The following is a 12,500-nucleotide window of genomic DNA, read 5'->3' as shown; positions in this document are numbered from 1 at the left end:
TCCGATAGTTGATGTAGAAGTTGTGTTTAGCTCTCGTGATCATTGGCTTCAGTATCATGAGTCATATAGTTGATGTAGAAGTTGTGTTTAGCTCTCGTGATCATTGGCTTCAGTATTATGAGTCCGATAGTTGATGTAGAGGTTGTGTTTAGCTCTCGTGATCATTGGCTTCAGTATTATGAGTCCGATAGTTGATGTAGAGGTTGTGTTTAGCTCTCGTGATCATTGGCTTCAGTATTATGAGTCCGATAGTTGATGTAGAGGTTGTGTTTAGCTCTCGTGATCATTGGCTTCAGTATTATGAGTCCGATAGTTGATGTAGAAGTTGTGTTTAGCTCTCGTGATCATTGGCTTCAGTATTATGAGTCCGATAGTTGATGTAGAAGTTATGTTTAGCTCTCGTGATCATTGGCTTCAGTATTATGAATCCGATAGTTGATGTAGAGGTTGTGTTTAGCTCTCGTGATCATTGGCTTCAGTATTATGAGTCCGATAGTTGATGTAGAAGTTGAATTCGAGTTATTTAGTTGAATATTAAATGGCACAATAGATGATAATAAAAAAGCTTAGTGATAACTAGACTCCTTGATCAACCGTTGCCAATGTAAATTAATAATACAGTAGCTTATTAAATCAAGTTAATTTATTAAGTGTATTGAATGATGCAATAGACGATTATGGATACAACTTAAATGCTAACCAGACCCCATTGATTACCCCTACCAATTGTTAATCACTAATAGCTTCCCAAATGACTATAAGCTCCCTATACTTTCCCTTTGATAAGATATATCTTGCCCTTCACTATCGTGTTGAAAGCCATTGTTGTTGAGCCTGCAGTCGCCTGTGAAGATGGACTAGATGGTAGTCCCACCTGGCGGCGGGAGACGAAAGCGAAAGTGAAAAGCAGCTCACTCGGAAATGTATTGTAGAAGTGTGCAAGATATATATCTCTCTCTCTCTCTCTCTCTCTCTCTCTCTCTCTCTCTCTCTCTCTCTCTCTCTCTCTCTCTCTCTCTCTCTCTCTCTCTCATATCATTTTTGTACGGACACGTAATGCACAAATACATGTATTAACGAGTGCTTACTAAAATACAGTATATATATACAGTATATATATATATATATATATATATATATATATATATATATATATATATATATATATGTATATATAATGTCTGTGTATGTATATGTACATATACAGTGTATATATATATATATATATATATATATATATATATATATATATATATATATATATATTGTTTATATATGTACACATACAGTATATATGTATATATATTGTGTATGCATATGTATATATACAGTATATATATATATATATATATATATATATATATATATATATATATATATATATATATGTGTGTGTGTGTGTGTGTGTGTGTGTGTGTGTGTGTGTGTGTGTGTTTGTGTTTGTGTTTGTGTGTGTGCGCGTATATATGTCCCCCATAGTTACCTAACTTGATCTACAACAAAACCTTAACAATCCCTTATACATCAACACCCCCAAATTTCAATAAACCAGCCTTATAATCTCCCATCTCTACAAATTCACTCCACCCAAGAAAATTCCCTTTATTAAATTTATTAATCATATTTTGACGAGTCTGACTTCAGGAGACCTTCGCTCTGATGCCGATCCTGACGACGTATTACATCAGCTTTTTCTACTGACCCACGCTGACGAGCATTGGCTGACATTGAAGACAGTTGAGATTGGCAACGACTGCTGAAGATGACACTGTGGATGAACAATGTTTTTTTTTTTTACTCTTATTAACATTAAATGCTTGCTATATGGTGATGGTAATCATGACAATATTGAAGATCGTTTACTAACAGCTTGGTGTTTTTTTTTGGTTGAATGGAAAAATTTTAATTGATTGTTGATAATGGTTGTTTACCGAAATCTTGCTTGAGGGTACTTTCACACTATTCTATCTTATTTCTCTTCCTCTTGTTTTGTTAAAGTTTTTATAGTTTATATAGGAGATATTTTATTTAATGTTGTTACTGTTCTTAAAATATTTTATTTTTCCTTGTTTCCTTTCCTCTCTGGGCTAGTTTCCCTGTTGGAGCCCATGGGCGTATAGCATTCTGCTTTACCAACTAGGGTTGTAGCTTAGCAAGTAATGATAATAATAGTTGCATCCTGCATCTCTCCATCCTACTTTCCACACGCATAGGATATACAGTAGGATGGCTCAGTTAACACCTAATTTCTCATTTGACCCAGGCAGTGACGTATGTATCTAATAGTGAGTCGAATGTAGTTACTTTGTTATTATCTTTGACCATAATATCACTTCTTAACGTCAATATGTCTGTTTTTTAAAACAGTAAATATCTGGCAACACTTGTGCAAGGATTTTTACCTTTTTTAACGGCATTTTTTCTTTCTACAGTGTGAATATTTTAAGCCTAATTTTGTCTTCTATTTAATGACTGCTACCTACATATAATTCAACTTATGTATCTTATGTTATGTTTATTACTTTCTTATATTTCCTCGTGTATTCATGTGTATTCATTCCGTTATCCGTCGCATTTTTATTATCTCAGCTGATCATTATACTGCCAAAACAATCAGGCTTTCTGCTCACGTCTGTTTTGTCAGCACACGTGTTTACAATTAAGCACGTTGCTTCACAACATTCTCTTATTTAAATATCTCCCTTTTTTTGTACTTTTACTTTCATCGAGACACCAAACACGGCAACCGGTATTTGGCAGACCTAAGGCAAAGAAACATGACTCAGGTTAAACAGGTTATATAGCTGTATTTTTTTTTTAAGCTTTATTACGTAAAGCTTATATATTCTATCTGGTGAAGATGGTTCCCATCAGAGTAAGGTCAAGACTTGCTTGTTTTTATTATTTTTCTCAAGTTTCTGATTTCATAATTTCATTTTTTCAGTTGCGTGTTGTCATATCTGACTGGATCTCTGTTACGACACTTTTTTTTTTTTTTTTTTTTTTTTTTTTACAGCATTTTGCTGGAGAAATCAAAACAATGAAGGACTTTAAAATACTTTCAGAATTTCAATACGAGGAAATCGTAACATAAAATAAAAAAAATAGAAAGAAGCATAAAAGCAAAGTTGAATAAACTAGCAGAACATAATAGACTGTCAGTGACTGGCACATCTGAAGTTGTTTCCAGTCTCCAAGAGGCGCGTCAAGGTAGGGGTGTGGGTTAAGAACCCCACCCGCCCCCCCACCCCCCACCCCACCCCCCCACACCCACCCCCTTGGCCTACACTGAGGCGGATGCTGAGAAGAAGGTGTTGGTGGGGGGGGGGGGGAATCGTTTGAGAGAAAGGGAAATGATCTCCAAGTAAGGACCCATCTTGAAGTGGGCAAGTGAAAGGGAAATATGAGGTGCCGTTGCAAAGCAGTATTGTCTACTTTGTTGTTGTTGTTGTTTTTCTGTTACTTTCTTCTACATGCAATTTACTATTTTCTTGTTCCTCTTCCTTGTTCTTCCACTTTGATATTTATGTTTGTGTTACTTTCTTTTTAAATGCAATTTGCTACTTTCACAGTCTTTTATTCATTTATTTGCATAAGGTTCTAGATGTTTTTATTCTTATGTTATTCTTATGCCAAGTTAGCTCAATGACTATAGAATAAAAGAAGGATATAACCTTATCAAAACTATAAGATTATCCTCTTGTATTTATGTTCTTTTCTTATATATACGTATTTTCCTTTAATTTGTGGTCCACTTTAGGATATTTTTTGGCTTGTAGCCATCACATGGTAGCTAATTGGTTTATCTACAGCTTTTCTGCTGTGACTCTCTCTCTCTCTCTCTCTCTCTCTCTCTCTCTCTCTCTCTCTCTCTCTCTCTCTCTCTCTCTCTCTCTCTCTCTCTCTCAAGGAAGACTTAGTGACGATAAGAATATGTTGGTAATTAAGTATCAACAAGTAAGCTCAGATAGTCTAGATTCATGGGCTTTTTGTGACATTTAATAACTTTCCTAGAAGCTCTGTTTTAAGAACCTCAGATAAAATTTCTTCGGTAATTCTGTGATATTAGGTTTCAAACTAATTAACTAATTGTGTCATTGCTGGTAAGTTAACAATTACTGCATTGTTTTCCCTAATTTGCCCGATAGCATGGACTAACAGAAGACCCAAGACAGCGTCATTTCCCCTCTTCTTTCACAGTTCCTCGTGGCAAGGAATAGGGCTACGTGTGTATATGTCCCATTTTACTCAGAAAATTATTTATTACATGCCATTACTATTTAATTTTTATCTGAGCATCCATCTTACTAAACTCCAAAACCACCTTTATACAGTAGCCCTCTTTGACAACGTGACAGGTTTAAGAAGAGTCCACCTTTTAATGATTCCTTCCATTCTTCTCTCCATGAACAGAGCTATGCAGCCCCGGTATTTACCACTAATACTGGCTCTAGTGGCCAGTACTCACGCAAGAGATGACTGGTCTTGGGGTCCAGATGATACTCAGGAGTTTTCTTCGCGATCAGGCAGCGCCTCTGGCAGATCACTCACTTTCCCAAATGCGAAGGTCGATCGGACATTGTCCTCTTCCGTCCAGCAGCCCTCTTTACAAAGGGCCCCTTCCACTGAGACAGTGAGAGTGCCCCGACTTGTATTAGGAGGAACTTCAGGCCAGTCTGTTTCAACTTCCTCTGGTCTAACGTTTTCTCAGGGGGTTAGTCTTCCTCTGGAACAAACGTTTTCTCAGGGACCAGCTCTTCCTCAAGGACAAACGTTTTCTCCTCCCCCAAGCCAAGGGTTCGTCCCATCCATAAGTGAAACCTTCCCTCCTGCTGAAGTTAATACATTTGCTCCTGCTCCTGCTGTGCAGCATTTTCCACCTACCCACACACTCCAGGTTGCTCAAGCTGTAAGCTCAATCGAACCTCATCCCATTGGAAACCAGCTGAAGGGTGAGAGCAGGAATGACAAGCCTCGTGGAGATGGACAAGCTGAAGCTCGTTTCCTAGGACTCAAAGAGAAATTCTGTGAATATGGTATTGGATATGATGTAAGTATATTCTAGTAAGTTAGTTTTGGTCATAACTTGTTTGTGGAATATCCATTTCAGCAATGAAACCGTTTTATTAACAGAATTCTCAGTCTTGTGGTCTTAAAATCTTCCTCCATCAGTATTTTTCTTATTACAGTGCAAAAAAGGCTTCGACAAAGGTCATCATCACGGCACTGGCATCAGTGCCTACGATGTGTCATATGTTCAGCCTGTTCAAGTAGTGCCCGTTGGTGGACCAATTGCTGCTGTACCTATCGATAAGGGCCACAAGAAAGGCTTCCACGATAAAGGCCACCACCATAGCCCACCTGCCTATTACCCACCACAACCCACATACCATGCACCTCAACCTGCATACCATCCCCCTGCAACTGGATATGGAGCCCCTGCAACTGGATATGGAGCCCCTGCTTATCATCCTCCTCAATCATCCTATGGAGTTCCAGCATCTTCTTATGCCTCCCCTGCCTCATACACCCCTCCCAAATCTTCCTATGGAGGAGGACAGGTGCAGCATGTCCATACCCATCATCATGTTTACAATGGTCAAGCCTCTGGTGGTGGTTTTGCCTACGGCAAAGATAATAGTCTCGGCTCATCTTCTAGCCATTTCAGTACCTTTGGCAACTCTGTTAAGAAAGTAGGAAGTGCATTGCCAGCGATTCCTCCACGTGAGAATTTCTTAACAGAGCAGGGTAGCCTTCCTGGTTTCCTCGAAGATTGTCAATGCGTAGAGCGAAGGTACTGTTCTTCTCTCGACATTGTTGGAAGGTCTAATGATCAGTTTCTACATCTAGATGCAAGGAGTAAGAAAACTGATATCCTCTCCACTGCCTCTGGTGAGAACGATACTGTTGCAACCTCCAGTGAGGATGGCCTCTCATTCTCAGCTTCTGAAATCAAATCTACTCAGACAGAGGCCAAGGAATCAGGAAGGCAAAAGAGAGATACTTTCTTTGGTAGTGATGCAAAGGTACAGCCCATTGTACAGCCCACAAGCAGACAAGGAGTAAGTGTGCATTTCAAGGCTTTGAATATTAAGTCAAAATATTTAGACAGATAGTAAGATTTTTGCCCTTTTAACAAAACAGCGAATATCTAACAGTCCTTTTTTCAATGAAGCTAGACTTTTGTTGAAATATTCAACTATTAGATAAGATTCTATATAATTACTTTAACTGATTTTTTTAAATAAGACCTCTTTCCAGTCAATTGCCAAGGTGAATAACCTTAAATATCTGTTTATAACCGGGAAAAAATATTCCGTAAAATACTCAGCTGAGGTTTTAACTTTGCTTAACAAACTCGTTCTGCCCCTCAGCGCCAATTCCGTTTCGGCGGATACTCTCCTGGAGTGAGTGGCTGTGCCGCCAGTCACGTGTGCTGCCGATCACCAGTTTTCAGATCTGAAAGAGCCATTAGTACTTGTGGACGTCGAAGCTCAGTAGGTCTTCTAGGACGCGTGAAGAACAACCGCTTCGAAACGGGCGACACCGAGTTTGGAGAGTACCCATGGCAGGCTGCCATTCTCAGAAGGGAAAGCGGTGATAATGTTTATGTGTGTGGGGCTGTGCTCATTGACACACGCCATCTCCTCACTGCTGCTCACTGTGTTAATGGGTGAGTTTTTTGAGAATGTGAGAAAAAATACATACTCTAGGAATAAGGATATAAAGAGCCAATCAAGGAAGGTCTCTGTGCATAGGCCAAACGATTCCTAAATTAACTGGGAATCAAGATGTAATCTACTCTAGAATTACTCCTCATTTATTGTGAACTGAAACAGAAATGAAACTTCTTTAGAATTCTTATAACATCTTTACGTGAAATTTCCCTAGAGTTACAATTCATAATGTTGTTATTTTGGATTTTCTTTCAGACTGTCTCCGTCAGACCTGAAAGTAAGACTGGGTGAATGGGATGTCTCCAGTGAAACAGAGTTTTATCGCTACATAGAAACCCCAGTTTCAGGAGTGTATCCCCATCGTGAATTTTTCAGTGGTAACCTCAACAATGACATTGCTGTTTTGAGACTGTTCAGCCATGTGAATCTGGCTACTAAGTAAGTCACAGTTCATTTCTGGAGATATTCTCTTCTTTATGGCAAGTGGCTTAGCTGAATTGCTGAATTTATGAAGAATTATAATGTAACGGCTTTACTGTTCTAATTTTTATGCTTCTTGTATTTGCAATAAGCATATTTTCCTAATTTAAATCTATCTCTCATCAGCCCACACGTCTCTCCCGTTTGCTTGCCTGAACGATCGGACGATTTCACCGGCCAACGGTGCCACGCCACCGGCTGGGGAAAAAACGCCTTTGGAAACACTGGTGACTTCCAGCACCTTCTGAAGGAGGTCGATGTTCCCATGGTCAGTCACTCGAGTTGTGAGTCAGCCCTCAGGAGGACCAGATTGGGCTCGAATTTCAATCTTCATGATGGCATGACTTGCGCCGGAGGAGAAGAGGGAAAAGATGCCTGTGAGGTCAGTATCAACTTGCCTTTTGGGAGGACAAGTCTCAAGAAATATTATTGTTGACAGATTTATCAACTATAGAATACCAAAACAAAAGAATTTCAGGAGATATCTTTAAGTTTCACGAATGAATAACTCTCCAATTTACACAGATTTTATTAACATTCAATAAATAATATGAAGGGAGTCTCATGACCTTAGCTTCAGCTGAATTGTCTGGCATTTTAACGACATGAGTGAAGTCCTAATATCAAAAGCTTAAATTACCTTGGGATTCAAGATCCATGTCTCTTTCAAAACTCCAGGAAATTACAGGCATTGGTAATAATAATCCCCTAGAGAAAATGTTTCTAGTTTTTTATGTTGTTTCGCAGGGTGATGGTGGCAGTCCTTTGGTATGCCGTGGGTTTGATGGATCCATGGTTCTGGCTGGCCTCGTGTCTTGGGGCGTTGGTTGCGGAACAAGAGGAGTACCTGGCGTCTATGTTAATGTGCCCTACTACCTCGACTGGATCAATTCCATCACTAAATCCTAAATGCGTTCCGAGCTCTTAGGAGTTTGAATGATGCGTAGACGAGCATGTTTCTAACATCGGAATTATTTTCATGTTAGTGATATTATATGCTGTGGATATTAAAAGGGTATTCTCCTTAAATTGTGTGATGTATGAACTTACAAGGAGAGGACAATTTTCATTCCCACAGCCAAATTCCTTTTGTAGTATTATTACTTGGAATACTGTAGCACTAATTTTAACTCTCGACGTATCAGAAGTCATAACTACAATGACTCTGTCAAGAATCTACAGACAGATCCTTGATGCTGTTATCCTGAGGTATATATAGTAATTAGATATTAGCAATAGCTTATTCACGTAGCTGATTATTTACAAATTATGAAAAAGAGATGCGCTTCGCATTCATTTCTTTCTGTGTAGCAATTCTGATCAGTGTGTGCAAATTGTTGATTTGTGTTATCTGTTAAATAACTTGTTAAAATTACTAGTCATTTACTGAAATAATTGAAAGAAGCTGTTCAATGCTTTAATTTGTTATTTACTTTATTTGTTTGAAATGCGAAAGAAATAATTACAGGACAAATTCATTTTCAATCAGTTGACCAACTGTGTCAAATTTCCAAGGTCATTTTCCCGAACAATATGATTTTTAACACAAACATTTGAACTTCACATCATTTCATTTCACATACTCTTTTTTTTAACCATGTATCATACCATTCACATATGTTCTCATATTCATATTCCACATACGTTCATTGTAGTCCCAATGTACAGTTTATCAATTCACTGTATATTCTCTTATTTTATTTACCGCTTTTGTATACATAACACTGTAACGTAATTTATAATCCCTTAATAACTGTATGTTTATGGCCAAAGGACACTAGCAATATTTCATAAGCAGTTTCATTGTTTTAATGTAATCTTCGGCTGATTTCCGCTGGAGAGATTCGTATACATATTGTAATGTTACCCTGTTAAATTACTTCTTTGTAACATAAATTTTTAAAAAGTTTTTAAATCAGTTTTATTTACCTTAATCGTGATTGTATACCTGAATGTACTTTTTGAGTGGTGAAGATTGCTTGCCAAGTTTTTTTAAAATTGTTATTACTTCCTTATAGCTTACTTATTTCCCTGTTTCCTTTCTTCACTGGGCTATTTTCTCCCTGTTGGAGCCATTGGGCTTATAGAATCATGCTTTTCCAACTAGGGTTGTATTGTAGCTAGTAATAATTATAATAATAATAATAATAATAATAATAATAATAATAATAATTTCACTGGATATTGGAATTGGCAAGAGGAATTTACCTATTGGAAAAGGACGAGTTCTTTGTTGGAGGTAATAATACAAATTATAACATTCTTTTAAGATATATCAAGAAATATATATAGAGAGAATTTTAAACTTTTGAAATCTAAATCTGCACAAAGTAATATATATATATATATATATATATATATATATATATATATATATATATATATATATATATATATATATAGATAGATAGATAGATAGATAGATAGATAGATAGATATAGATATAGTAATTACAAAAGAAAAGACAAATGTACACATTTCAAATGCTGTTTCGTCTGTTCTCCGCACCCTTGCAGATGGCAGCACTGTACATTTCTGACTTCTTCCATACTAACTAGTCGGCCGCTCTTCTTCGTTCGAATCCCCGTACGTGATACTGTTTTTGTTATTTCCGTGTATTTTCGCTTGTTATCCTGTTATTAGTGCTTGCTTGCGTGTTCTTTGATATCTCTTTGCCATTTTGAGTGATATATAGGCGTAGATTCAATAATGGCAAGTGAAAATCGAAGGATAAGTTTTGTGAATGAGGACAAAAGGCAAAAATCCAGGTAAGATTGGCATTATATAATAATTAATCTTATCTTCATCATTATCGGGTAATTCCACAAACATTTTCACAACACAAAATACACAACAAATTTATTATTTTTCAAATTGTTTGTTTTCCAGATCGTCATATACAAAATATTGCAAAACGAATTTTTAGAAAATTGTAAAATGACACTAATTAGGTAGTTAGTAATAATACGAAAGTATGCCTATTAATTTATATTACTATCTTTCCATTGCATTCAAATGACACAAAATACCTAACAAATTTATTATTTTTCAAATTGGTTGTTTTCCAGAACATCATATACAAAACATTGCAAAACGAATTTTAAAAAATCGTAAAATGACAATAATTAGCTAGTTAGTAATAATACGAAAGTATGCCTATTTATTTATATTGCAAGCTTTACATTGTATCTTACGTGGCGATAAATGTTAAATCAACCAGGGAAAGATCATAGCTCAGAATGCCTCCATAATGTTTAAAACGCTTCCAGAAGACTAAAATTACAGAAAAATCATTGCTCAGAAGATACTGAGCCAAAATATCTAAAAGAATGCCTGAACAAACTAGAACTAGAAACAAATGTTAACATAAGACACATGAGTGACAAACATAGGCTATCTGAACCAAGAACAAATAGTAAATTTGGTGAAAGGGCTTTTAGCTACTGTGCGCCTAGACATTATAATAAACTGCCAACTGAAATGAAGGACCTAAAGGGAGCAATTGAATTTAAGAAGAAACTAAAGACATTACTTTTCACAAGATCATATGATTTGGAAGATGCTACAATCAAAGAATTGTATAAGTTATAATGAAAATGTTTCGTTAGATGATTAATATGGACCCGCCCGAGAAGTACTTCACTCGACTTCAGTGGAGGGTTGGATTTAAACCCAAAACAAGTAAACAAGTAAGAATGCATATGCCTACCACGGTGATTTGCCCACTACACGTTTATGGTAATAATTGTTTCGACGAGTTCAATAGCCCAACCTTGCGAACAGCTGTTAGGGTGTTAACTTTTGAAATTAGGGTAAACATTATTTTCTCCACCAAACAGATTTATAATAATCATACGGTTATTTCATATACGTTCAATCGTTCTCAAAACAATCACGGCTTATATACAAAAGTTATCGAAAATTTTCTACAAAGCATGCAGTTAATTCTAATAGTCAGGCCTTCTGCATCATGAGGCTCAGTGCTACACAGTATTCTAGAAGTTTTATTCCAGCTGTGACCAAGTTGTGGAATGATCTATAAAGGGTAAGTTCTAATAGTTGGGCCTTCTCCATCATGAGGCTTAATACTACACAGCATTTTAGTAGTGTTATTCCAGCTGTGACCAAGTTGTTGAATGATGTCTAATCGGGTAGTTGAATCAGTAGAACTTCAAAAGTTCAAACTTGCAGCAAATTTTTCTATGCTGAACAAGCTGACGTAAGTCCTTTTATAGTTTATATAAGACATATCTGTTTTGATGTTACTGTTTTTAAAATATTTTATTGTTAATTTTTTATCTCATATCGTTTATTTACCTCCTTATTTCCGTTCCTCACTGGGCTATTTTTCCCTATTGGACCCCTTGGGCTTATAGCATCTTGCTTTCCCAACTAGGGTTGTAGCTTAGCTAGTAATAATAATAGTAATAACCCAAGACTCGCGTATGTTCACACTCTCTAATACGTTGATAAACATGGTCATTTATCTTTCAGACTTAATTTCCTTTTCACGTATGAAACTCTTCCTTTCGGTACTCCATTTCTTTTAATGAGGCACATTTGCACCGACTCGCACGGGTGTCCTTTTAGCTCGGAAAAGTTTTCCACTAGCTGATTGGTTAGACAATCAGCTGAAAACTATTAAGCCTGAATACAAATGCTTGCGAATTAACTGATAACGATACAGAGCAAAATATTAACTGGAAAGAAATTATTTTTTTCACACACCAAGGCCCGCCTGAACAGACCTTTAGTGTTTGATGGAGGGCGAGAAATGAACCCGTAAAAGTAAGTAACCAACCAATCAGCTAGAAGGAAACTTTTCCGAGCTAAAATGGCACCCCTGGGAGTCAGGGCAAATGCGCCTCATTAAAAAAAAAATGAGTATTGTTGCTAGATTTTAGCGATAGACTTTTTCATGTATTAATTTATTGTAAAAATTCCCTCTTCTTAGTGCCTTTACAAATACCAATTATTTTACCGTATGTGGTGTGGTTTACAAATTTATTAATAAATTTATATTTAATTTATGATTGATATGAGATGTATGTTATCAACCTGGCAAAATTTTTTTTAAAGAAATATGAACTGGGCTGTGGTGGCCTGTTGGTAACGTCCTTACATGGTGATCACCAGACTAGGTAGTCCCGCTCAAACTCGTTAGTTCGTTTGGTCGCTGCAACCTTGCCATCCTTGTGAACTAATGATGAGAGTTTGTGAGAGCCTATAGGTCCATCTGCTGAGTCATCAGTAGCCATCTCCTGGCCCTCCCTGGTCCAAGTTTGGATGGAAAGGGGGCTTGGCCGCTGATTATATATACGATCAGTCTCTAGGGCATTGTCC

At 36.9% G+C, this 12,500-nt stretch overlaps 3 protein-coding genes across 8 annotated transcripts in view; all 3 read left to right on the top strand.

Annotated features, from left to right (window-relative positions):
• The window catches only part of LOC137615468 (uncharacterized), a 155,205-nt gene extending 146,139 nt beyond the window's left edge, over positions 1 to 9,066 (top strand). For all 3 annotated transcript variants that reach the window (XM_068345361.1, XM_068345364.1, XM_068345362.1), the window contains 6 exons: positions 4,414 to 5,050; positions 5,190 to 6,062; positions 6,375 to 6,673; positions 6,933 to 7,115; positions 7,284 to 7,539; positions 7,905 to 9,066. In XM_068345361.1, coding sequence (XP_068201462.1) covers positions 4,414 to 5,050; positions 5,190 to 6,062; positions 6,375 to 6,673; positions 6,933 to 7,115; positions 7,284 to 7,539; positions 7,905 to 8,066 — 2,410 coding nt within the window. In that variant the 3' untranslated portion in view covers positions 8,067 to 9,066. The remainder of the gene's footprint in view (positions 1 to 4,413; positions 5,051 to 5,189; positions 6,063 to 6,374; positions 6,674 to 6,932; positions 7,116 to 7,283; positions 7,540 to 7,904) is intronic.
• Positions 9,067 to 9,666: 600 nt separating this feature from the next.
• The window catches only part of LOC137615464 (glutamate receptor ionotropic, delta-2-like), a 25,141-nt gene continuing 22,307 nt past the window's right edge, over positions 9,667 to 12,500 (top strand). Inside the window, exon 1 of the mRNA XM_068345353.1 lies at positions 9,667 to 9,743. The gene's annotated coding sequence lies outside the window, so the exon portion shown is untranslated. The remainder of the gene's footprint in view (positions 9,744 to 12,500) is intronic.
• The window catches only part of LOC137615465 (eukaryotic translation initiation factor 4E type 2-like), a 124,264-nt gene continuing 121,540 nt past the window's right edge, over positions 9,777 to 12,500 (top strand). Inside the window, exon 1 of one of the 4 annotated variants that reach the window (XM_068345354.1) lies at positions 9,777 to 9,925. In XM_068345354.1, coding sequence (XP_068201455.1) covers positions 9,867 to 9,925 — 59 coding nt within the window. In that variant the 5' untranslated portion in view covers positions 9,777 to 9,866. The remainder of the gene's footprint in view (positions 9,926 to 12,500) is intronic. The other 3 variants (XM_068345355.1, XM_068345357.1, XM_068345359.1) reach the window with 3 other exon arrangements.

Source organism: Palaemon carinicauda, chromosome 21, assembly GCF_036898095.1.
Source record: "Palaemon carinicauda isolate YSFRI2023 chromosome 21, ASM3689809v2, whole genome shotgun sequence".
NCBI classification, from domain to species: Eukaryota; Metazoa; Arthropoda; class Malacostraca; order Decapoda; family Palaemonidae; genus Palaemon; species Palaemon carinicauda.
The sequence above is the reverse complement of the archived record's forward strand: the minus strand, read 5'-3'. Positions and strand labels throughout refer to the sequence as shown.